We start from the raw sequence: 26910 nt of genomic DNA, 5'->3' as shown, positions 1-26910 counted from the left end.
TGGACTGTGTTACCATCCTCCGGATTCAACCTGCATATCTCATCGTTCGTTTGAGCTACAAATATTGTTTTCGGCAAAATTTGAGCAACATTATGGCTCATCTCGCCGTGATATCTTCGTAAGCATGTGTCATGCTATTGGACGCAACTTCAGTCACATAGGTACTTTATAGGAACATGCGTAAACATGAACAGCGCAGCTGTGAAGGTGAGAATAGTAGTATAATAGTATAATGGTCTAATATTCCTCCCAGATTCGTCATACCCAGTAATATCCCCTCCATGTGAGATGTATGCTACCAGTTTGAATTCCGTCTTTTCAATGCTTTCTATTTACTGAAATTTCCCATTCGACTTGTAGGATCACTTATTCCCGCCCAGATGGCGCGCGGTCAGCTTTCAAGCGTCGTAGTGGAGACTAAGGGGATAATTGCATTATCTAAGTGCCACCGCCCGAAGCACGGATGACTTGGCCTACAAACGGTCAGCATGGTGGCGGAAGGATCAAAAGAAAAAAGAAAGAGAAAAGAAATTGCAGCTAACTCACCATTGATCCATTCGCCCTCGTCGCTCACGAGGCAGTAGACCACCTTCCCGATGTCGGCAGGGACACCAACTCGTCCTAGTGGACACATACTAGCGAGACCCTCCTTGATCTTGTCGACGGGCATGCCCTGGAAGCCACCGGGTACATAGTGCCAGCTGTTCTCGTCGAACATGTCGGTCTGGATGCCACCGGGCGCGATGGCGTTACAAGTGATGCGCTTCTTACCGCAGTCGACAGCGAAGGCGCGCGTGAAACCCTCAACGGCAGCCTTAGAACCAGCGTACAAAGCATGGTTGGGCACGCCGGCCATCTGCGCAGCGATCGAGGACGTAAGCACGATGCGCCCGCCCTCGCGCGCATGCTTCAGCCCCTGCTGCGCGACGAAGAACTGCCCCCGCGTGTTCAGGTTGAACACTTGATCGAAGAGCTCCGGTGTCACGTCCGTCTCCTCGGACCATACCTCCATGCCCGAGTTCGAGACGACGTAGTCAATACCGCCGAAGTGCGCGACGGCTTTCTCAAACAGCGCGACTACCTCCGCCGGCTTCGAGATGTCGGCTTGGATTGCGACGGCCTTGGAGCCCAGCTCAGCAAGCTCCTTGACGACGGACTCGGCGGAGCTCGAGCTACGTCCGTAGTTGACGACTATAGAAGCGCCGCGCAGACCCAACTCCAGGGCAATGCCTCTGCCAATGCCGCGTCCGGAGCCGGTGATGAGGGCAACTTTGCCGGCCAGGGGTTTAACCTGGTTACTCATTGGACCGGCAGACATGATGACGAAAGTAATTGAATTATGCAAGCAAGGCCTTTATAATGACTAATGACTCTAAAGTATATAAATGAGAGAAAATGGGGAGACTCTTTCGGAAGCTAATCAGAGATGAAGAAACGATGGGTAGTAAATGGGATGATATGAGAGGAGGGGGTGATGACGTGTGAGCTTTTAGTTTCAGGTACTGTTATTCGCGTTATCTTATAGCAGATTGAGCCCCAAGGAGCTCCGAAACGCTTATTGTGCTACGTCTATCCGGGGGGAAGCAGCTGGATCTGTACGACGACGGACAAGGTCGTGGCGGACGGAGGCGGAGTTAACGGGGCGGACAGACGGACAGACACAGGGACGCTCTTTGGAATCTAGGGAGGCGGTAAAAGATAGGAGGTCTTACTAGAGGTTGAAGAGACCCGGATATTCAACTTACAATGGGTATGATTCTACTATGTGCTTTATAGGGGAAATGGGGAAATACCCCGGATATTAACAGGGGAATACCTACTACCAACGCTCTAGTGAGCATTTATACTGTATACTACTATGCTCTTATTGTATATTGGAGTATATTAGTAACCTCGGTATATTCGCATCTCGCGAAGCGCGAGGGAGAGTGGGAGAGGTTGATCAATGACGAATTCTTCGATATAGCAACATACCTACACCTAACCTTTATAATGTGAAATATGGACATGTCTAACCTATATCTAAGATATTACCCCTCGTGCTGCGTCATGTGACATTACGCCTCCCTCTTGACTCTCCAAGACGTCTTTCACACATTACGGACCTCTACGAAGATTCTAAAGGCAGGATACGGAGATGTTCTCGGGCCTGACTAAGTGACCGTTTCAACTTCGCGACACGAAGGTCGATCAGGCCTCATTAGGTGAAGTAAGCCCGGCTAACGCATATCGAAATATATTAAAGGGATGACTGCATCGTAGGGAAGTAATTAACGCCTGCTGATGAGGTCTCAACTGGGTGAAGATTATCGTGTTGATAACCTCCGTCTACTACATAGAAGCTCAGCCGGCAGGTCGTCCTTACTTGGCTTATGCGGCTACAGGTAGGTAGGTAGCTGAGACTTGTCCGAAGTTGTTATACCCCCATCGGACTTCCGGGCATAGTAGTATTGGCAAGAAGCGAGAAGCGAGACATCAAATGCCCTCGTTGGAATAACTTTGTTTATATTCAAGACACCCGAACCCGAATGGTGAGTGGTAAGTGGTAAGGTCAAGGGATCTAGATGAGATGATCCAGAATGAGAAATAATGATTCCGGAGGAGTTGCCTTGTTAGTCTTGTTAGTAACTTTAGGTAGTTAAAAGCGAGGGCACATCCGACTAAGCGCAACGTTCTAACAAGGCGCTTGGCGAGCCGAAAACAGGTATCGTTGAAGGTGAGTATGGAGGAGGAACGATCGTCAAGCTAATACGCGATGCGAAAAGGTTTCAATTTCTAGCTGATAGAATAATCCTCAACTTGAGTTGTGATGAATATGACCTTACAGGTGTGCACTTCCACCAAGCTTATTCCAGTTATCATCATGCAAACTTACCGCCGAATGAGAGGGTTAGCTTAATGCTCCTTTGTTATTGGATGATCTAGACTCAAAACGCCACAAACGGTGTGAAGCCTCAACGGAAGATGGTGGAAGAGGGGAAGTTCGTGATCGAGAAAGAGTTAAGCCCGGCCGATGCGATCGCATAATCATTCCCCCGTACTTTTAAGAATTCCGAATCGTCTCTTAACGGAACCACGTGGCTAGCGATATTCCTTTTAGGGGGCCGAGAGAGAGAGAGAGAGAGGACGAGTTGTGACTATTGGTAGGTAGTTAAGGCAGCAAACAATTCTAACAATAAAACAACATATCCTGCTAGGCACAGAAGTAGGACTATGCAAAGAACTTCTGTATGATTGGTGGAAAGGAATAGCATATTAGCCATTACTATCCGTGGTCGTCGGCCACCACCACGGTCATCCTTTAGTCCTCTCCTTGGAAAACTCACGATGATGATGAATTGAGATCGGTTTAAGCTCATAGCCGCATTGGACTTTTGCCTTGGTAACCAATACTCATTAGGTAAAGATCCGAATCCGAATTGCTACCCTTTTATAACCCTTGTCCCTGTTTTTTTATACGCTAGATGATGGGAGACAGGGATCGAGTAACTATATACATTAAAGGTTTTAACTTTTAAGTAAATAATTGTTATAAAGTAAATGGGTACGATATATATTTAATAATAAGAGCATTGATTACCGGACTACCCTCCCACCAAAAGTTAGGTTTAACCAATCAAATCAAGGGATCTTATCAATTCAATCTTTCATTGCTATATATACATACACTCAAATAACTTTACAGAAACAGCAGTCTAAGCCTTACAATTGGTATCGTTCAATAGCTCCAATTGATGCGAAAACAATGGTGCAGGTTGCACTTGAATCGGCCTTTGCGTTGTTGTGGTATAGTAGAATGAAATAGCGATTGTCTGGAGAGGAAAGCATGCACGTGACACCCTACACCAGCACCCTCGATGAAGTCTTCTCAACTAGACTCCGAAAGCATTAGCAATATAATACTCAATACCTATCGCATAAGCATGCAAATGGTACCATTAGTTTCGCATCAGTTAGGGCTATTGAATGATCCCAATGGTATCGTTTAAATTGCTATTGTTGTGAAGTTATTTGAGTGTGTATGAGAGTATTAAACTTGTATAAACGCATGTGTTTAAGCCTGCGAAAAGGAAGGGATTGATTGGTCGAACCCAACTTTTAATGCGGAGGGTAGCCCGGATATAATATTTTTTTTAAACAAAGTTAAAGTTTTTAAATAAAATTAAAGTTAAATTACGTAATGCTTATTAATTTATTAATAATACACGGTTATATTCACAATTACCACTTATAACGATATATGTATGTTAATTATATTATAACCACTTATAATATGTATTATACGCATGGAACCCATATCACGTATCGAACTGGCATTAACTCTTATGAAGGTTGCCATTTTCACGTTTCAAAAGGATGGTTTAAGGTAATCTATCGTCATTCACGAGAAAAGGTATGCCTGACGCTGTTGACCATTAGTAATATAGCAGGGGAGGTAGACTTCACGATAAATATCGAAGAAACCCCCCCCTCTATCATTTTGCATGATATCTATCGTGCTACATTCATATATGACATCTTACAGCTCGTGGGGGTTAATTTAAGTGTTGTACACAGTACTGTTCATATCAGAGTAGTATTCGCCTTCTCCCCGACTGATCTAAGCACTAGGAAGATATTCTAATCCGAACTCCAGCATACCAGGGGTCTAAGATGCTTTTGCTTACATGCTTATTACCCCGAACAAAGAACGAGGGCCAGAATATTCGAAACTTATAATATAACTTAATTAGGAGTTAATAAGCCAAATATTCATACGTGACTCCAACAATAGCAAGCCTCTTAACTCTCTTATTGAGGTAGCGAGTGCATCGAGGGGCACATTGTATGTAAATGTAACCGATGTCCTCGACCTGGCTGAGAGGGGTTGGTTGGGCTAAACCCTTCTGAGCTGTTACGGATCTGTAACAAGACTTGGCTGCGTATTGGTTATTTACCTAAGAAATGTAACCCGTCACGGATGTAACCTTAAGATATCGGAACCAACTACCGGCATCGAGATAAGTTATTTCATCAGACGCGATAGGGTATACGCTAATTATTAGTGATAATCTGACACGCACACAAGGGACGCCACGGAAGGTCTAAGCACAGCGGGGAAGAGTCCCTGCGACATGTTTTCCGAATAAGGGGGCTGAGGTCAGCTCACCTTTCAACCATACGGGCAATAACGAAGAAAGACTAACGGCGGAGATAACAAGGCTACGAACGAATATTAAGAAAGATGGTTCGATGGGTTGGGTAGATGCTGACCACATGTGCATATTTAACCTGTATGTATATATGTCTAGGTACGTATACCACATCTACAACATGTATACCCACGACCCACGCTACAAACGGTAACCAGCAGCGCTAGCATCGTCGGTCGTGCCGGCGACCCGGGAGGCTACCGTGGGCGAAATGGGGTGTCAGCCGTCCGGTTCGATTCCGAGCCGTATCATTTCCAATCCATCCACCCACACACATACATACATACCAAGACACACACTAGCCAAGCAACTAACTTAGGGGTTGGTTAATATATCTGTCTAGGCACGAGAACGGGTACGCGCCTACAATACGAGATATATACGGAATATGTGGGCGGTGGGCGGTGGGCGTGGGCGTGGGCGCACCAACACCCTAGACGGGCAATTGTGGCTTGGCCCGCCGTTGATTAACGCGCAGCTGCCGTGTCCCCCTTCTCGAATCATACGCGCAGCGCGCTTCGGAAAGGCGTGTCGTGGCGTCCGCTATAATCACAGCTCGTCCCTAGCTTCGGCGCAATTTTAGGCCAAGATGTCCTTGCCCTGGCCCTAGTATCTCGCCGGCGCCACGCAGAGAACGAGAATTTGACGGGAGATTAGCTATGGCAGATAGATTGAGAGATAGATACCTACCTAGATAGATTGATAGATACATACATGCACACACAAGTATGGGGGATGAGGGGGGAGGAGGGGAGATTAGGGGGCGGGGAATCGCGGAGATACTGGAGAAAGACTCCCACATACGAACCAAGGCAAAGCATAGATAGGCCAGGAACAAGACAGTGATGCTATGCTGCATGCCCGCAGTGCGCCGTGGAAGTAAGATTGATTAATGATCGATGGAAGGCTGACGCCGTGTTCGCGTTCGCGTCGATAAGTTCAAGATCGACCTTTTCTCACCAAGGTCCAAGGTGTAGCAGCGTCTGGGTAGCTTAATAATACCATACCCCGTTCCCGGGTTTATCGAGGTTATACTAGACCTCGTATACCTCATACATACGAGGGGCTCCTTGATTTAAGGTACCTAAGATGTGCGGAAGAACAATAACAACAACAATGGCACGAAACGAGAAAGAAAAAGAGGAAAAAAAGGGGGAGGCCCGAAGATAGAAATGAAGATTTATTAGATGTGTATTTATTACACAAGTAAACAGTAATGCTAAATACATGTAAATACCAATTGATGTAACACAGGTATCCCTATAATACTGAAATGAAGTAAAGCATAGGAAAGATTCCCGCATTCTTTAGGCTGACCGTGAATGACAGACATGCTTGGCTCGCATGCACGCATACGCAATAAGTTAACGTTCTCATCATCAGCAATAAGAAGCAAGACAATATGGTGTCGAGAAAGGAGGCGAAGCAACAAAAAATGACCCGCTGTCTATTTCAAGTTCATACAAGCAGACAACCAAGCAAAGCAAGCAGGCAAGCAAGCAAGCAAGAAACCGCTTACCCATACAGTATGTGCCGAAAAACCCACGCCCTGCCGTTGACCGTTGACCGTTGACCGGGGGCGAATACACTATACACAACAACAGGCTAGCACCTTTGCCCCCCCTGTATCTGACACTTAATCCCGAGCCGTCATCCCAACAATCGTAAGCGAAAAATCGTCAACATCTCTCCGCTCGTCTGAACTGATCGTCCCACTTCCGCCCGCTCGCTACCCAAGTCAAACAACAGATCCGATCCCCACTTTTCAAACGCCCGGAATGCCCCTTTCTTCCCCCCCTTTACTCTAATGTCATTGCCCCGACGCGAGGCGCCGGTAAGTATCATGATCGTCATCTTCTTAGTCCGCCTTCCCCCACCCCAGTTTCGATTGCGACTACACGCCCGGTACTCCTATCCTTCCTGTCAGGATTTTAGATGAGGCATCTAGAACAAGGAACATGTATGTATATACGAGCCGTGGGCTCGCCAGACATGTTAGAATTCCTCGCGGAACAACGAAGTTGTTTCCATGTTGTTTGGTTCCACCTCGTGATACCTCCCTTTTGGTGCACAATGTATAAGGCGTAATCGCTAGTCAGCGATTACGGCGTCGTTTTTCGTGATCGACACCTTTTCTTTTCTTTCCTCGTGGGTATACGTGCCAGCGCTGGCCAAGTTTCTGCTATGCCCCTTTATTCTGATCTGATTCCATGTTTTCCCACCTATCCCGTCTTACCGTCTTTGCCTCTGTTGTCTTGTCTTGTCTTGTCTTGTCTTGTTTTGTGTAACTTGCATGTAAGACATTGAAATTCGAAGAGGAAAAAAAAAAAACCGCTATATCGTAGAGAAATATTGTGAAGAGAAGATAGCAGATACAGCTAGCCTAGCCGTGTTCACATACGCTTGTTGTAGGCACCTGAACGGTAACACCCGCACCGGTACGGCCGTCCGCTTGCCAGCGACTGTTCAGCATCACGAGTTTCCGCCTGATACCGTCGGTAAACCGGGAACTAACGCCATCATCGAGGGTCTGGACGGCGTATTCAAGTACGTCGCCCGGCTTCTCGAGGTTGGTGTGTGTGCCGTCGCGTTGGTGTGTTAGTACCGGTACGCCGTCGCCGGTCCACAGGTAGGTGATAACGGCGGGGTCCTCGGGCGTCACTTGGTCGATGGGAACGGGGGGCCCCAACCCTTCATGTTTCTGGAAGTTGGGGTCGAGCCGCAACATGGTGTCTGTCCAGAGGATCAGCGTCGCGCGGTAGATCCCCGCGCTCCACCAGCTGGGCCGCCGGTCCCGCGGGATCGACCGTATCAGCCGGAATACCTGACCGCAATGAAAAATAGCCTCTTCGCGATGAGATATGCAGGGCCTGTGGCAGGGCTTGGGGCGCGGGGACTGCACCCAATAACACCCGTCGACTTTTTCGCGCCGAGCCATCCTCTCTATTTCCAGGAAATTTGTAATCGCGTTGAGAGAGATTAAGTGGAAGAGCACTAGATTAGTCTTGCTGATTGCACACGTCGGGTTCGCATTGTAGTAGGTAATCGTCAGCTCGTACCACTTTTGGAGCAGTACCTGAAATTCGTCGCGACGGGATTCGAACGATGATTTTATGCCAATCCTATTACCTATACTTATTGTACCCATGCCATCCGAGAAGCATGACAGCATCTGTGTGATGTGGTATAGGCAGGACTGGATGGGATGTAGCAAAAGCCGCAACTGATGTGGCGTCAGACTATCCTGCCTTCTGCTGTCCGGCCTTCTTGTGTCCAGCCTTCTTGACAGTTTATCATCCAGTAGATCCTGGAACAGATCATGGAGTGAGGGGCTGACCGGAGGGGCTGTGCTAAGAAGCTGAGGATTGACGTTTGCAGTGTAGCCGTAGATACGTTGTGCAGCAGCGTACCATTGGTCAGCGTTGGCCGACGTCCATAGTAAGTCGGGACAAGGTAAGGGGGTGCAGAGCTCGCTGGTTGACAACATTGGCGCCGTATCATGGAACAAACTAAGTTCTTGGTCCACCATGACAAAATTATACACGAGCCTATTGAAAGAGATCAGCGTACTGCATAAGACTATTGGTTGAAATACCGGATGCGGTGGCGTAAGTAAGGTACCTATTTTGGGATTCTCGGTGTAGCCATTCACGCCATTGGAGCTCGACAGTGGCGGAGCTATTAAACGTGCGCATCATGGACGGCTGAGGTTCGAACATTCCGGCGTGCTTTAGCATCTGCGTGATATTTCGGTTATTAGCATGAAGCGTCAAGCTGTGTAAGATGGGAGATTGCATTATTGGATGCTCACCGAGATATACATGCCGCGTTGGCCCATGGCAATGTCCATAAGCCACTTATCTCCGCTCCAGGCTCCGAGGAGCGTAAAGAGCAGGGCGCATCGAAGCGTGGTGGGGTCGGCGCACATCTCGATGTCCTTCTCGATAATGTCGAAAAGCGAGATGCGGCAAGTCTCAATTAGGCCAGCCGAAAGAGCCCTTGCTTCTGCCGTGGGGACAGCAGAAGCACCCTGCGCAATCATCAGTAGGACAAGAAGAGCTGCCGCCTGGTTATTCTGGAGCATCTCGTTAGGGTCTACGCAGCCGGCCGAAACCAACGAGTAGAAAAACGATAGATTTCGAACGTACGAGCGGAGGAAATATTCCAGGACTTTTGTAGGAGGAAGAATTAAGAAGCTTATTAACCTTGGAGCTGTATAACTCTTGGCTGGGCTATTAAGTCCTCCGCGATGAATTTCAAGGGCCTTGTGCAGGAACGTCTGCGTTATCGCGAGCATGTTATCACGAGTGCGAGATGTCATAGGGATGACCGAAGCCATGTCGGCTGCGTCCCAGTCGACTTGCTCTAGATATTGCTCCAAGGCACTCCAGGTGCCTTCTTGTCGTGACTTTTGTTCCAAGCATTCTAAGTGAACGATAGCTGTTCTCGGACACGTATTCGAGTATGTAAGTGGATTACACCGAGCCAGGGGCCATGCAGACTCAGCCACGATGACACTTTGAAATTCGCGTATCGTGGTATCGGTGGGGGTATTCAAGGTCATATCAACTGATTTGATAGTGGACTCAAGGTCGCACGTAGACATTATGCTGGTGCTTCTCGTGTGTATAGAGCCTCTGGAGGAGCTTATATGTTCCGAATTAGATGAAATATCGCTAGGTTCCTTGAAAGTGGACAGTGCGACGTTGGCTTGAGTGAGATCCATATTATCCATATTATCGGCATACATGTCGAGGTCTAAGGGGTATTCAGTCCAGGTCAGCATGTCTTGATAACTCGGTTCTTCTGATATATAATTGCTGCTGAGGTTGAATAAGTCGTCAAAACTCTCTACTCTTGGGTCAAAACTTTCTACTCTTGGGTGAGGAGATGGGAATTCGTCGGAGCTCATTTGAGAGTTCGCCGGGGAGTCTTTCTTGACGGGGTTCTCATGTTGTTGTATTCGCGGGTCGATTGTCGTAGCATTACAGGTGTTTTCGGGTGACTCAGAGCCAGAGGTTTTTATTAGCGGATCCGGGTTGACCGTCGTGGCTGTGGTTGTTATTGAAGGTTGCGGTGGTATCGTGATCTGGTTCTGAGTACTGCTCATAGCAGCTGTTGCTTGCGCTGCCCTCAAGGCGGCTTTCGAAGAACGCCTCGCAAATCTGGCTTGACATTCGAGATTCTTGTCAGCGCATCGTGCACATGGAACTCTCTTGTCGCAGCCCGTCTTAGCTTGTGCGCAGTTAAGACACGCAATGGGTGTTCGTCCTGCTATAGTAGGAACACCACCCGGCAGAGGTTCCATAGGATCTCGTGCCTCATGATATGTAGAGTGATGCCTTTGTAATAAGTCTCTGTAGTAGTTCGATGAGTATATATATAGTTGAATAATGTAGACGCAGGGCCAAAGAGCAAACCTTCGGGCGAAAGACAGTTGGCACGCGCTGCATCTGTGCGGTTTTACGTTTGTGTCTATAGCACCGGGCGTCAGTTGTCAGATTCACCAATCTCTAGAGAAGCAGATCGTCACTCACGACTTGGAATATGCCTCTCCAGATGCTCCTTGCGCGTAAAGCTCTTTCCGCAATATGCACAATACACCATTGCGGTGGTTCGAATAAGATAGTTATCTTTGGCCTAGTCTTGCTCGTATCTTGTATCCTCGATACGAACACCAGGAACATTCCAAGTAGTCAGGTTGGAAATGTTGGAATTGGAAAAAATACCTGTAAATAGAGATTATATTGAATGTGTATGAACCAGACGTATCTGGATCGTGGCTTTCTAAATATGAAAGCGAGAGAGGAAAGACGATCCATCTGGGGTCTATTACCAAGACGTAAGGGTACAAGGAAGTTTATCCTGGTAATAATTGGAAAGTACATTGAGAGTACAAGATGTGAGTGTGAGTGTGTGAATGTAATTGTAAATGTATGTAATGTAGGTAATTGTAAATGTATGTGGACCAGTGGATCCACCAGTGGGCCTCGAGATGCAGGTCTGTTAATCTTTCCTGGTCTTCCTAGTACCAGTTACCAGTCCCTGTCACCCGGGAAGAGGATTTGGATGTACGAAGGGAAGCAAGTATCTTAGACACGAAGTGGTGGTGGTGTTGTAACACACAATTATGTGACACACAATTTAAATGCCCGGTCTAGCCTAGACATTTTCAGCCGCCATCAAATAGATACTTAGGTATATATCCAGGTATTGTATAGGTATTGTACAGCTTGAAAGCTATGACCCCTGTCCCCGCGGTGTCGGGAGCAATATAACGATGATGTGCAAAAGTAAGAAACAGAGACACTTCTATCGTCGAAAGCGAAACGAATCTTGCTGTGTTAGTTAACACGCAGCCTGGAGCGAAGCTTCATGGCCGGGTCTTGGCACTTGACCTCCTTAAATGACTAAAGTAAAACGCATGATAGAATGATCATGATAAAATATAAAAATTATCTTAAACAATAATAAAAGCCAAAGAGTTAGATTATGATTTTTCTTATTTTTTATGACGGTAGTTCGTGTTTATTTTTGACTATAGTGTGTGATGAATCTGGGGTGAAATGCCAAGACCCGGCCATTAATTTTCGCTCCAGGCTGACACGTAGGCGGACGCGAAAGGAAAAGATATGTTGATATCTTTCCCGATATCTTTCCCAGGCTAATGGGAGACACCAAGGTTAATAAGGTTAATTAGCTTAAGTTAATTAGCTTGTTCGGAGAGTTCAGAGAGTTGTAGCTTGATCTGTTTCTGACACCATTAAGAAAGGGACAATGGTAGGTGAGACAGATATGGCATTATCTTCAACGTCGGCGCCAGCTCGAAAGAGACGTCAAGGTCAATGGCCATAGTTTTTGGCATCGCTGTTTGGCATCGCTGTTTGGTACCTAAACTAAAGTCTCGGGCAGTTCCAGAGGTCTATTCTAGATGCCTATTCGAGGGGAATCACTCGAAGTCAGGTATCATTTTCTGACAGGCGGTTGGGTGAAGGGTATGATGGCGCTAGGGGTTATTTGCCTGGGCTGTCATCCAAAGGTTGGAGCATGAATGTAAGCGAGCGAACACCTATGGTCGTTCGCCTATAGCAGATGATTGCAAGTGGTTGAGGGACCGTTCCAGGCTTGGTGGATTCGGGAGAGCTGTGCTGTGTGGTTGCTGTATGATGGTTGAGCTGGGAGTATGTATGTAAGATCCAACCTCGTGGTCGCATACAGGGTTCCTAGTACCGAGACGTGCAGCAAAGATCTGCGCGTTCAAGGGCCGAAGCAAACCCTGACCTGATAGTAACGGGAACCTGATGGTAACGGGAGTAAGTTTTTTTAAGTTACTTGTTCTTCCTTTGACCTCTATAGGTTTACGGGGCTATCCTTCCTATGTATAATATATCAACTAGTACAATACAATAGCTGTCATTAGCGCTTGTTAAATTTCAATGGCGTACCTTTAAATGTATATATCTGAATCCTTTTATAATCGGTAGATATAATCGGTAGAGTACGTATGTAAGGAATATGCGCCATAACGAATCTACGGTTTTACTGTAGAACTGTTACCTTAGTGACGAAATAGTAAAGTAACAGTAAAGAGGTACCTAAACAGGTAGCAAGCTAAGCATAAGCTAAGCATACCACACAAGCTATAGCACACTTACATGTCACACATAAACTTACACATTGCATAGGAGGTATTCACCCACCCACACACACACACACAATATACATATGCACGACTTTTTGACTTTTTTAAACCCAAGCTTATTGATAAGATGAATGCGCACACAGGCACATTGAGTACATACTACTCCTAATTAGTCCTAGTTGGTCCTATTCTGCGCCACCACCAGCCCCTGTATCAAAGCGTAGGTCGGCGTTTATTTAGCTGCGGTTCGGGAAAACTTAGGTATGTAAACTATAACTGGGACTTTTTATTTACGTCCCCTGAGAATCTCGCATCCATCTATTCTAGGTACTTATTGTTCACAAATACATTGCCTTTTAATCGACCGCTACAATGCTACGTGACATCGTTTTACTCTTTTGCCTTTTTTTCTACGTTTAGCTTTAATGCTATTTAAAGCATGCGTACGTAAATACTTAAGGGTACCTAATCATGTGAAAAATCTTTTTTTCCTTTTTACTATATCTATTAGTTAGTATATACAGTCGTGGTTCTCTTTCTACGTCAAACTACATGTTGCATAGATTAAAGAACCCGACATCGACATATGTATATGTAAGTTTGCCTATGCGGTATGCACGCGACGGTATAATTTACCAAGCATACCCACGTATACATATAGTTCGGAGCGACATAGTACTTAACCGCGTGCGTGAGACTATTTTTACTTCTATACATCCCAATCTGATTATCAATGTATATGGATACTTCGCGATATTGAATGCATGTTCGGGGGAGCTTATAACATAAGATAAGATATGAGTAGAGATGAGATTATGTTTGACAATCAGATCCTAATCACCGGCATGATACTGACATGAGTCTCGTCGAAGCAAATCAGAGACATCCAATTTTCCAATGACCTTCATATGAGAAACAATAATCAGAAAGGGGATTGGATAGAAACCCAACACACTAGGGCACGTTCTGTAGGAATTTTCCTAATCGGGAAAGCTACTTCTTGGCCCTTTTGCTAGTCCTAATTCGTTGTTTACATACATGTCTCTGGGTGTAGTAGGTAGTCCTTTCAGTCAATAGCATAACCAAACTGTCGGGCCGCCCTATCATATACGTGTTCCGTGTTCTGTGCTCTGTGTATTCCGTGTCCTTGGTATCCCATCAGCAATTACGACTCACCTTGCCTTAAATCTATTCTTAGGTGTTCGCGTGGTAGGTATAATCTGGGTTGTTGTTGTTGTTGTCATCGTTGCCACGGTATTCCTTTCATCTTAGCTACCCCTCTCATCCCGTGAATTCCTACCAGCTTGGCTGTAACCGCTAAGTGCTCAGGTCCCACAAAAGGCACGGAGTAGAGAGTAGACGAAAAAAGTCTTGGCTTCGGGAAATATCCAACTAGCTCGGCCTCGACATCTTTGGCGCTCCCTCGTAAGGTCTGAGGTTACTCTAGTACAACATTCGTTTACGATCAGTTGCCGCTAGTTGCAACAATACTAACACCTTGTTTTAGACTTTAATTCATTCCCGCATACTCAATAGATAGGTAGATACATAATAGATTGACGCCTTATTTGTTTGGGCGTTTGTGTAAATATAGCCTAGATACAGCCAGCCTCTATGTATCTTCCACACCCGCTATACTCCATACTCCGTGCATTTGGATTATATTCGAATTTCCATGCAGGTAAAAGTGGTGGTTAAACCTTGTTCCTCCCCCACACAACGATTAAAAGGGGTCCCATGCTCATCTCGTGTGTGTTTTATGAACTCAATGCGTCCAAATATATACCTACTAGGTAGTATATACCCAGGTAAGCAATGTATCTCCAGTATATACCTAGTGGAAGGCGGCTCTCTCTCTTGTCTCACTGAAGTGTTACGGCCTCCGGCTTGGCTTGGACAGAGAGGTCTTGTGACTTGTCCACGCATTATAAACCCATGGCCGATCCGTATAACTGCAGTCCTAAACTCCGTGCTGATCTCCGGGACAAGACCCGATGAGGCGTGCAATACTCGCCATACTCATCCACTCGACGGCGACCGAAGCCTCACCTGCAGATCAATATTATGCCTGTTTAATCTAGTGCATGTGTTCATAAGTTATTCATACGTGACCATAGACGTGACCATACGTGACCATACATGACCCGACCGGAAAAAAAGAATCAAGAAGCGAAAGCGAGCCCAAGTCGTGACTCTCTCCTGCATCGATAGCACCCTATAACGTCCCCTTAGATCCTGGTTAGATCCTGGGCCAGCTATCCGCCTCTCCCGCCTTTCCCGCGTCATGTATTCCATTAATCGTTTTAGGGCTTACGCCACATCGCGCAAGCGTGTCCACTCTTTCGTCGGGATAGTGCAAGACTCGTGCAAGACTCGGCGCCCCTTCGGACTCGGGGTGGACTTCAGGGTGTAAAACGTCCCTTAATTGAGTAGAATACGTGGGAGGCGTCGGGATCTCTACCGCCGCAGCCACAGCCGTAATTTCCCCCTACGAGCCTTCGTCCCTTTGGCTAAGGGAGAGAGACTAGGGAGATGTGGGAGATGTAAGGATCGGCACTCTCCCGTTTCGCAGTGGCTACGATGTCGGCGCATTGCAATGACTATGGACTATTGTACTATCGTTATTGTACTATCGTCCATGGTTATGGCCTCGCGAGTCTCAATTTTTTCCAATAGTTCGTATACGATTATCAGACGGCATTATTGTCCATTTCGATCCCCGAGGAATTGCGGTGACTTGGGAACATCGGGACCTGTGAATTCTCTGTGTATGTTCTGTCGTACAGCGCAGAAGCTGAGAGGTCTTACAGGAATTAAGACTGGACGTGTCGCACTACATGCTTTTTCCAGGGAGTGTAGTGGCGCCTGTGAGGATCTAGACAACAGAAGCTTCCATGCCTAGATCGCCCTAGATGGTAATTAGATGGTAATCATTATCTTCTTTTTTTTCCCCGCGACCCTCCTCTTCCGATAGGTCTCCTACTGGAGGGAAGAAGCAAGGGACATAGTGCGCATCCATTCTGCAGCGCAGCCGTAATCGCTCTTCTGACAAATACCGCCTGTTGGGGCGAGATGGGACGCCCTTTCGGGAGGACGGGATAGCTGTCGGCGCCGCATTTCGTACAGATGTTGTGTAACTGGATCAGATAATTCCTTCATTCTTTATCCTTGCTAGGAATATGCCGAACTAGCTGTGGGCGGCGGGGCTATGTCTCCAATTCCGATATTTTTTTTCTGTCCCCGTAATAGCTCATGATATACTTCGCTGTGAAAGGTCACAAGGAGTGAGTGGCTTGGATGCCTTGGTGGTCACTAGAGGTATAGCATCCAAGGTATGCGGTGTATGCCCAAGGCAGAAAATAGAAATGGAGCAAACGAGCAATGTTCAACGAAAATAATCCCTTCTATTGCTTGAATTGTTGACCTCGTAGTACTGCTTCGGGTTGTAAAACCCGAATGTGTTGTAAGGTAATGTGGCTAGCCATAGTGCTGATGTGGTCGCTCGGCATTCTATTCCTGCAAGCTTGCCAAGTCAGGTCTGCGTCTTGGGCATGATCGAAGACACCAGTAGTACTCGGATCTCATCCAACCCCATATTCATTCTTAGATTTAGGGTAAATCGACGAGGATGTTTCTGTACATTCTAGTCCGGCCAGACGATAATGTGAGTTGTCATAGCTGGTATTCGACAGTAGTATTCGACAGTAGCAACTAAACTTTGAAGGGTAATTAACGATGTCCATGATGATTCTCATATTGCCTTTTGCGGTCCGATTTTTCAATTCGTCCTTGAGACTCGTTCGACTTTATTCGGATCAGCTGAGGCCAAGCGAGGCGGGCGGGCAAAACTGAACAATCCAGCAAGGTAAGACGGCCTCTCAAGCTGAACGATAATTGCTCCGATGGAATCCATCCAATCCAGGTGCCGCTCAGTTAGGTCATGGTGATGAAGCCGGGAGACCTTGCTTAGACCTTGTTTAGACCTTGTTTACCGAATTCGGGGCGTTGAGAATCCTGCTTCTCTCTCTTCGCGAAAAGGAGATCCTTCGGGATAATGGTGAATGTTCGCTTCAAAATATGCCCGCTTCAGCGCAGCATCTTTATCTCTTAGGACGCAACCCTCTTTGGTTCTTTGACGCGTAAGCAGGGGCTCGGTTTTGACGCAGTTCTCGGGCAGCCATGGCTCCTCCCGTGTCCCGGACTCAATCGGACGACCCACCACGGACCCCCAAACTTAGATCTGGGACTGTGACTTCACTACTGGAACTGAGCACGTACTAATGGCCGATTCGAGCACGGGGATAATGTATGGGGAAGATACGGTGCTTCCCCGGGCGTTTGTAATAATGCCTAGCCCTATAAGCATTGGTGTGTTGGCCCAATACTTTCTTCATAAAAGTAATAGCCATCTGATTCGACACCATCGGGCATAACGGAGGTAGCATTCGCCGAATCCTACCAGATCTCTCTGCTGATATTTGGGTTTCTTCGATACTACCTACTAATATGAGACTCACTAATATACCTAGGTTAGCTACATAGATTAGCTCAGGTACTAAACTCACTTAAATCTAATAATATATTTAACTTATCTCTTTGGTGATATAAGTGTATCGGGTGACTGCTCAGCAGATTGTTTCAATCCCAAACATAGTTGAAGATCATGTACTATAGCACCTACTTAGCCCTTGATTAACATGAAAACTGTCTATACGATGACTTACGCAAATCGGCGATGCAAACCCAGGCGTCGGTGCTCATTATGTCCGTTCGTCGACGGCTGATGCCGATTTACCGATCTATGATTCGATGGCGCCGGCACTTGGGACAGAGATCGAGTAATGGAGCGCCTTTTTCACCCAGTCGGGACGTTTCCCCCTCCCCTTACATCGCTTACCATAGATTTCGGACGGTGCTAAGAAATAACTGCATAATAAGCGTGCGTAATGCTATGGAGGCTGCGTGCTGCTTACCTGTCACTTTGCTTCTGACTCTATCACACCTATAAAATCGATCAGAGGTGAACTGGATTACTTCACCTAAGCACTATTAATGCAGGCGGAAATCGCATTTTATATGCCCGATATATGGTTCTGAGTCAGCAGAGGCCGGCGGAAAATAGGGGCATGCTGACGTTTGCTGGCGTTGCTAACGAGCAGCGATAGGTAGAAGTGTAAATATGCCGCAGTTATTTGCGGAATCCCAATATCTAATGTAACTGGCTAATATTTCATATCTACATCAATAATTAATTTAAGTGATTATTGCTTAGGAACGTAAAGACAGTTGTGGTGCCTATTTTATTATAGTATTTTTTGTATAATAGTTAGTTACTTGGAGAGAAACTAAAGTTTCTTGGGAACTGGAATTTAAGGGCCATGTCTTCTATTAAATAAGAAGACTAACAGAACCCCGCGTTTATAAACCTGTTACGAAGACTAAATATAGTCGCTCTTTCTCATCGACCAGTAACAGTCTGTAAAGCATACGGGTGGTAGCCTGAAACAATAGAATACGTCGCACGCAGCCATGCACATTATAAGACATCCACGTAGCTTGAAGTAGGCTAGAATACGCATGTGGCCATGTTTACGATGGGCTTGTACTGGGCTTGCGAGAGGAGCAATTTGTTTGGGTCGAGTAAGATACCTCATCGGGGCTGGCGGGTCGTCTATACGAGATGTTCTATAGCTCCAAAGAGAAACACACTTTTCCAACTCAGAACGCGTAGTCAATGTTCACGTATGACCCTTCTCGTATGCAGGCTTTCTGCAATATGACGGCTCGTGAAAGCAAGTGGGCGTAAGTAGCAGGGGAAAATCCTGCCCTGTTCGAGAGACGGCAGGGCCTTGAATGCCTGCCCCCTATCGGCACCGAGACACTTGCGGTGAGTATACGCGCTCCGTATTTCTACTGTCTGCAGTGTAAAACATGCAAATAGTGCTGCGGCAAGCGACATAGCCGCGCGTTCTCGTCCAACTAACTTATGAGTTATCATATGACGAAGGACTGATTATCTCGAGCTGAGCGAGCTTTTTCACGGATATATCTATACGAAGATATCCGGTAGATTTGGACCCTTCCGCTGTGCACTACGATACTTATTCGACTATACTAATCCCCCGAGCACGTACGTATCACAAGCCGGAGCTTCATGCCACCATTTCGGACTCCGTGGGAAAGGGTCGATGACCGGACTAGTTAAGAAAGAGCGAGTAATAGGAGCCACCGACGACAACTGGAAGAAGAATGAACAGTTATGGACTATGATGGCATTCCAAAGATACACGAGAAGATTAAAAAGGAGCTTGCCTTTTGTGGAAGAGGATATTTGATGGCCAAAAGAAAGGACCCGGGACCGAACACAACAAGCTGCGATACACCACCACCGTGCTTTATTCAGAGAGATATTACGACATATTTCTAGATTGCCGACAACAAACTCAATATCTTGAAAGGAGCAGATAGGAAGAGAGGGGGGGGAGTGGGTTGATATAGGTTGCGCGAATACGTCCTATACCGAAGGCCACACGACCATGGCTAGGTATTGAATCGGTAACTACTATAGCGTCGGCGTTCCATGGGGTAGATTTGATACGAACGAACAAGAGATGAGTAATGAATATAACAGTGAGCCATAAGAAGGCTTATCTGCCTCAGACTATCCAATGGAGCTCTTGCGGGGCGTCAGCAGAGCGTTGAAAGTATCAACTCGCCGACGAGAGGGGACGGTTGAATAAGAACAGCTAAGGCCGTCCATCAAGGACTAAGGACTGAAAGACTACCTAGGTAGGTAGTTTGCCTAGTATCCAACTACGGGTAGAATGGAATTAATTATGGATTCTAACACGCTTCGATTCGACAAGAACCCAACAACATAGGCTTAGGATGGCACATAGCTAGGAGCGGACGCCCACGCCTAGACTTGCCGCAATCCAAACAGAGATCTCTATTGACAACGACGAAGCCCCTACCCGACTATTAGAACGGTCCAACTACCTGTTGTTGCCGCACCTATGCTAAACCTGGCTACCTGTCTAGAGAAGGGGACAGAGCACTACGAGCTTTCCTACTCTTAATAGGGTGCACGCCAATTTCCTGGTTCCTAGTTTATAGGCAGTCCGAGTATACCCATAGGGTTATAGGGGTTCAAAGAATATCGCTCTAGCACCTCACTTTGGCGACCACTGGGCAAATACAACTACCAAATCGAAGCTATGGGAGGAAGGCTAGAAGTCATCATTCGAGGTAGTTAAATAACATGATAAAGAGAGAAGACACCGTTATTAAATATAAATTTAGCAACAGAGAGGAACGACTTTTCAGCGCGTTCTTGATCTCCTTAGCATCCACCCACATTATTAGCCCTCCAAACATCATCATTCCCAATTGCGATGGAGGTTCTGAGGAAGGATCCGCCACCACCGATTATCGTACTAATACCCATTCCCGCCAGTATGACAACGTGCTGCTCGGTTATCTTACCCACACTCGATACCAACCCGCCACTGTTGGAGGCAATGTCAGTAAGCCAATTGCTCCAGTGAGCCTGTTCGCCGGCGTCGGTGACGATCGATAGAAGTAAGCAGACGCAGTTCACAACGAACCCAAGAAGATCGTTCGCCTTCTTGGGTAATGTGTCGAGAACTAGACTGTAGATACCCGGTATAATCCAAGCGACCCAGCGACAACAGTAGGCCCACCATTCTTGCTTGTCCTTGGGGACGGGCATGGAGAAAAGAATCTTCATGTTCGCGAGTCTTTTGCATAGCGTCGAAAGCGAAATACTGGACACTAGGTAAAGGGAAGAATGTCAGGCAAGGTTAGCATTAGTTCCTTCGTATCGACTGGTGGATTGGTGGATGGACCGACTGGTCCTCGCTAATACTTACTTTTTACAGGCCTCACGCCCTTTGGGGTCACGGAAAATAGCCATGATAGATTGGCGCCAACCGCACATATAGGAGAGACCACGCCCTGGAGATAGGAGATGACCCGTAATGCTTTCGGGCATCTGAAGCTATGCTGGTTCCCGTCTTCGTCTTCGCCACCCGATTTCAACATTGTACCATCCGCGCCCCCTTGGACGAATGCTTTATCAGAGAAGGTATTTGCTGTTGTACTTGCTGTCGCCAGGGCTGGATTGAGGTTCTTGACAATATCTGCTAACGCTTCCGGGGCGTTGTCGAGTTTAATCCCTTCGCACCACTGGTCCGGCGTGCTTCCAGTTGCGATCTTAGCTACTGTTGTAGCTGGGATCGCAGCGATGAGAGAGGCGAGATTTAAAACCGTCATCGGCTCTTTCTCGTCCATCAATCCGCATATGAATTCGTAGAGTGCGCTGAAAATAGGCGCGTTGATGGTCTTTTCCATCTCCGATTGCAGGTCCACTATCATGTCCTCAACCAATTTGAGCACGCCGTCGATGAACGCAGCAAGCCCCGAGATGATGATATCGGCAAAGTCTACGCAAACTCGCTGTAGATCCGCGATCGTTCCATTCGTGAGAAGAGCCACGAGGTCTGTCCCAGTTTGCTCGAGCTTCTCTTTAATGGTTTCCCAAACTGGCTTGAGAACATCTTCGAAAAGCTGTATAATAGGATCATTGGGATCAGAACCTTGCGTGTCATTGGTCATTTCGTCTTCCTTATTCAACGGTGAGGCATGACGCAAATGATAAGTTGCCATGTTGACGGCCGGTGTCATTTCCGAAATGTCGTGCTTCCCATCGTCTTTCTCCGCAGCTGTTTGCTTCATTGACGAGATAGTCTGGCTACTGAACTCAGGGGGGAGTGACAGATTCTTTATATCCTTTCCGATGGTTGCGAAGATGGACTTGACCTCGGCCCTGGTGCTCTCAATGAGAGTTGCGGCTTCAGTCACGCCATAGTCCAGAAAACCTGTTCCAATGGCTGAATTAGTGACAAGTGAAAGACAAAACGATGAACCTATAACCCAGAATCATCCGTACGCAATGAAACTTACTTTTACTGGTCTCGGCAATGACTTTATGTGTAGCCCATATGTGATCCCATCCCAGCAAGTGTCCGAACCAGGCAAGAATCTGAAAAGCCAGTCAGCATGATTTGTTGGTGTTTAAGCAGAATACAATGGGAGTACCGTACCTTATCTAAGTCAATTCCGACGAGCTTTAGAAGGAAGTTCAACCCTTTGTAAATAGTGGCCAAGGTATCCAAGACAAGTCGGAGGATTTTATCTCCCATATGGAGCACGAACTCGAACGCGTCCCCAACCTTCGAGATGATGAATTTCACCCCGTTCGCGAGCTTGACAACGCCGTCTTCGACGAATTTTATGACCTCGTGAAAAGTATTCTCTATCCAGTGCCAGATGTCACCGAGTACATCGCCCCACGATTCGATCCGGAACGGCGTGTCTCGCTTCACTTCCTCGATCTCCTCGTCGCTAAATGCTGCCCAAGATCCGTCCTTCGTGCCGAACCCCAGAGAAAACCCGTCAGGGATCGTGTCAAGCGAGATGCTTGCGCGCAGGCCATGTTTGATTGCCGCTCCCGTCACATCGTTAGGCGTCTCCACGGCCGTGAAGGTATTTCCGCATTTATGCGGAGGAAAGCTGTCGCCGACAGATCCGCGGATCATCGAAAGCGACCGCGCAATCCCATCGGATACGTCTTCAGATATTCCACTTGGGAGTACTGACTTGCCATCCTGGGTCCGTGCTGCTCTCAGCGACGCCCCGTCAGTTATGCTAAGAAGGTGATGGTGTATTTTTCCGTTGGGGAAAATGCTCAGAGTCTCGTTGAAGGCGTCGCCTAGTAATAAAACGAGTTAGCATTGGAACTAAGCGCATCAAGTGAAAAGACTGATATGGTTGGTCTTACTAGCAATATGAATCACGGCTGGAGCGACGTCGGAAGCAGCGCTTATGATGGTGATATCACCAAACTCGTCAGTCTCAACCTCCGCGGGCATATGGTTGTCTAGAGAATAAACAAGGCCGTTCACCGTGGCATACTGCCATTCGCTTGACGTGATCTTGACCTTGGCGCGTACGGGAGCTCCGGACGGGTCTCCGAGGTGAAACTGGGTCGTCCACGAATTAAAATTGACAACGTAGTCGCTCTGGCCGACCCTGGCAGTCTTGTGATTCCAGAGAGTTGAAGAGGGATCTTGCCAGTAATGTGTGACAGTAAGTTCCGTGTCTAAGGTGAATATCTCGTTACTGCTCGGGCCATTGTTTGACTTGATGACGCGGAGAGGCGCCACGTGAAGTACGTTTTTGGCGAAAAGGATAGGTTCACTCCACTTCACGATATGTCCTTCCTGACGCTGTCCGTGGACTAGGTACAGAGAACTTGGCGAAGCCTCTACCCAAAGGGACATCTCACCTGAGTCTTCCTTGGCTATCTTGACCTGGCGTACGTCCTTGATGGAGCCTGTAACTTGTTCCATGAAGTCGGCTCTTCCGTTTGGAATGCGGTAAAGTCCGGTAGCTGCCCCAACGTATATATCGGAACTTGGATTTCTCACCTCAGCCCGTGCAGTTGATACGGCAATGCTACTATATTCCAAATTGCGATAGGCCTCAGGCAAGTGTGAATTTCCTGGGCTGTAGTCATAGGATAATGACCCCTGTTTGTCATCACCAATTGTCTTGGCAATTAAAGACACCGACTCTCCCAGCTTGTAGAGGAAATAATTAGCTCGCTGGCTGAAGTTGAATCCCATCTGAAGCCCAAATAGACCATTTTCATCCACATCTAATCCTTCGGGGAATTCGACCTTGAACGCAACGTTGGTATCACTATTCACCTGATAGTAATATCGTGATCCATACGCGTCTCCGACAACGACGATCTGAGGGTCACAATCATCATCTGATGATCCCACCAGTATATGGCGTCCTGTGAAACTCTTATCGAGGCCGTCAACTTTAGTTACCAAGGACGATAACTTGGACAAATCCAATTCTGCCACATTGTTAGACATCATGCTGACGAAAAATACATCGGCCCCCGTCTCATCCTTTCTCTGGAGTATGAAAGCGAGCGAAATGCGACCTTTCGTGTCCTGAGTCACATCGAATTGAACAGCGCGAGAATGGTTACAGAAAGAATCCAGCAAATTCGTAGAGGACCAGCCATCCGGGTTTTTTCCTGACGTGCTTCGGAGCATCTGGAAACTTCCCTCGGAGCCAATAGTGAATATCAAAGGGTTTCCGACACTATCTTTAACGACATCGAATGTCGAAGAGGGAGCAACTACATAGCCATAATTAATAAGACCACCCCCAGCTGAGAGACCTGGGGGGCATACCTGGCATAGCTTGTTGTATATTGGACATTAATTCCGATGACACAGTTGCTTTCAGACCATTGCTATGTTGTGCCGTCGCGGCATTGAGCGTTATTACATCAACCATAGGGGCCGCTAAAGGTGACGGGTTCATCGCAATATCCTGGGGCTCTTTTCCAGCCACTTCGAACAGTCTAGTCTTTTCTACTGCCGCTACGGCCTCGCAGACATGTTCAATATTTGGGATCGAGATCATGCGTGAATGTGGCCTTTGCTCATATCGGTATTCGACCCCCGTGGCAGTTGAATACAAGGAAGACGCGTCAGTAAGATGATAAGTCTCAGTCTTGTAGGTCAGCTGTACACTGAAGTCTCCGTCACTGTCGATCTTAGGTTTCTGTCTCAGGGGGTGAGTATTAGCACTTCATTAACATAAATTATTATCACTTATTCGGAAGTAAATAACTTCGTAACCCTACCTTTGAGAAAAATACCTGGCCAGCAGGCAGCATAAATGTATTGTTGATGTTGGAATCTAGGCCACCGACGAACGCCGAAGGGCCTGGTAACGTACCCATGTCAGGGGATACGAGTTCCAAGAAAAGGTTTGTGAAAAAATTATCGTCGCTCAACCCGAAAGTGAAGATAGTCTTGAGGACATCTAGGATCGTTCCAATGATTCGCGCGACTTCCTGCCAGACTTCAGCGCACCCATTCTTCCCGGATGATGGGGAATATTCCGAGAACTCCGGATCCGACGCCTTTACTTCGATGGTTGCCTTTCCATCCTTATCCTTCGTCTGAGTGAGTGTTATTTCGGCGGACCATTCCATTTCAGTGCTTGCCCACGCTACCGCCTCGCATATAATGTTCTTTCTAGCGGTTTTTTGGAATGAAATCTCCCCGGAGAATCGGATAGTTATACAGGACTCCGAGGGGTTAGATGCGCTGACAGAGTACTTGTTCGTGTATTGATCATCCCCTGTCTCAACCTTGGCGATCTGGAAGGATACATTTCCACCACTGCCGGACTTTGCGTCTTTGTATGTTGGGGTGGGAGGAATTTTGAGGTCAGTTTCCTTAAATCTCTCCGCAAACTTGGTGCTAAAGGACTCGTAGAATGGATAGAGTATCAATGATTCATAGAAAGAAAACGAAGAGTAAATCATTTTCCCGTCACACTGCTCCTGAGGTTGGATCCAGTTGGAATCGAAATTCCCTGGTGTAGGGTGAGTGCCAACACCTAGGTATTTCTTCTCAGAGCCCTCGGTATTCAGGACAAAGTTGATTGTACTTCGATCTTGATCTGTCGGATCGAAATACAAACTGAATGTTTGACCGATAGGCTTGAGGCTAGGCGGGACATTTTCATCCGGACGTGATTGGCTTCTCTGGTCCGAAATGGTGTACCCTAGAATAAATGGATTTGACTTGGGATGACTCTTGAAGTACTCGAGATAGCTCGTCATAACGAACACAAAGCCCTGCTTAGCCGCCTCAGTAGCTTTGTTGACATTGGTGTGAATGGGATTGAAGTTGACCAGGTCGGTGGATTCAAAATTCACAAACATCTGGGCCACAGAAAATCCTTCCGATACAAACTTCGTGAGCTTATCGGCGACAATCTTTGGAACAGCCTTGCCAGCTTGGAGATCAGAGCGTCCGATACCAGCAAAATCAAGCGAAATGCTGATGCCATACTGCCAGCCGGCCATGTCCCATTCCTTAAGCCTACCACTGTTCATGTCTCGAAGCCAGGCAGAGCCTTGGTCGAAATGGAGTACCAGGACAATATCCGTGCCGCTATGGTCAATAAGAATGCTAGGCATGTAGTTTCCATTGATGAGAGGATCTCGGGGCTTTCCAGAAGAATCCTTAGGAACGTCTTTATAGTTGTCATAAAACTTGGGAATTGACGAGTCCGAAGACTCGTCATATTCCATGCTTAGAATAAAGCTTAGGAAATCGTATAGTTAGCACAATTTCATACATATATGTGCCTGCAAAATGCGTGGCTCATACCTAGTCTTGATGGTACCGATATCAGGATGTGCCAAGTGAATCAGTTGATCATTCACAGACTTCTGAGTGACAGAAACGACCATGTCGTATCCGGAACTAGTGAATACATCAGAGTTCTTCATCTTCAAAAGTGGTGAAATTCAAAATAGAAAACTGTACTTGAGAAATTGTTGTAAAAGTACGAGTGTCCAAGAAGAAGGAGTGAACGAGATGTCTATTAGATTTATAAGGACGCCGAGCTACCTTTTGGGCCCGCTCGAAACAACATTTCCCTGCCGGTTTCTCTATTGCTAGACGGCGAACCGTGAGACTATTCAGATATTGCAGAAGGGATTGTCTCTTGGCTTCTTGTTGAGGGTAGTAATTGGTCGAGAGGCCCATCGTGAATCGAGACCAAGACACTGTTTTACCTCATCGGGGTCGAGGACGGCGACCTCGATCATGACCGCAGTAATGTTGGCCATGAGCTCAACTAGTCGGCAACGCTTGAGGGTGATGATTAACTATAATGAGAAAGGATACGCGGCGAAAGCTGTAGCTGAGCGGCTGGGGAAAAATCACCAAATCCGGAAAGACGGCGGAGAAGTTTCAGCTGGTCCAATTTTTGCAATGTAAATGGCTTGCATTCCAGCCAGTAATCCAGTAACTCCGGTTAGCAACCACTTATAATCAATGTCACCCGCATAAGAGGATCGATAGATAGGTAGGTATTCAACACTTAGAACGAATCGTATTCTGAGATCTTCTAGGGTTTCGTGATAATCAAAGGACTAGTTGC

At 46.9% G+C, this 26910-nt stretch overlaps 4 protein-coding genes across 4 annotated transcripts; all 4 read right to left on the bottom strand.

Annotated features, from left to right (window-relative positions):
- Positions 1-438: 438 nt before the first annotated feature.
- F5Y00DRAFT_269658 (putative versicolorin reductase) lies at positions 439-1318 on the bottom strand (the record flags this gene model as incomplete). The annotated part of the gene is made up of 2 exons (XM_048012477.1): positions 439-473; positions 547-1318. The coding sequence occupies 2 exons, from the start codon at positions 1316-1318 to the stop codon at positions 439-441; spliced, it is 807 nt and encodes a 268-aa protein (XP_047865260.1).
- A 4820-nt stretch (positions 1319-6138) lies between these two features.
- Positions 6139-6669, bottom strand: F5Y00DRAFT_71612 (uncharacterized protein). The gene has a single exon (XM_048014052.1). The coding sequence runs from the start codon at positions 6494-6496 to the stop codon at positions 6227-6229; it is 270 nt and encodes an 89-aa protein (XP_047865259.1). The 5' UTR covers positions 6497-6669; the 3' UTR covers positions 6139-6226.
- Positions 6670-7575: 906 nt separating this feature from the next.
- F5Y00DRAFT_252975 (uncharacterized protein) lies at positions 7576-10799 on the bottom strand (the record flags this gene model as incomplete). The annotated part of the gene is made up of 5 exons (XM_048009987.1): positions 7576-8740; positions 8814-8929; positions 9004-10549; positions 10613-10667; positions 10730-10799. The coding sequence occupies 5 exons, from the start codon at positions 10797-10799 to the stop codon at positions 7576-7578; spliced, it is 2952 nt and encodes a 983-aa protein (XP_047865258.1).
- A 9377-nt stretch (positions 10800-20176) lies between these two features.
- Positions 20177-26254, bottom strand: F5Y00DRAFT_269653 (uncharacterized protein; the record flags this gene model as incomplete). The annotated part of the gene is made up of 8 exons (XM_048012476.1): positions 20177-20628; positions 20727-21734; positions 21820-21898; positions 21960-22627; positions 22697-24076; positions 24132-24507; positions 24590-26066; positions 26133-26254. The coding sequence occupies 8 exons, from the start codon at positions 26252-26254 to the stop codon at positions 20177-20179; spliced, it is 5562 nt and encodes a 1853-aa protein (XP_047865257.1).
- Positions 26255-26910: the final 656 nt, after the last annotated feature.

Source organism: Daldinia vernicosa, assembly GCF_022497035.1.
Source record: "Daldinia vernicosa strain CBS 139.73 unplaced genomic scaffold F5Y00scaffold_21, whole genome shotgun sequence".
NCBI classification, from domain to species: Eukaryota; Fungi; Ascomycota; class Sordariomycetes; order Xylariales; family Hypoxylaceae; genus Daldinia; species Daldinia vernicosa.
Note: the sequence above shows the minus strand (reverse complement) of the source record. Positions and strands in the feature narration are given on the sequence as shown.

Bases quoted from the DNA above. Each gene is read 5' to 3' on its own strand.
- F5Y00DRAFT_71612 (XM_048014052.1), bottom strand. From the start codon at position 6,496: ATGCGGGAATCTTTCCTATGCTTTACTTCATTTCAGTATTATAGGGAT.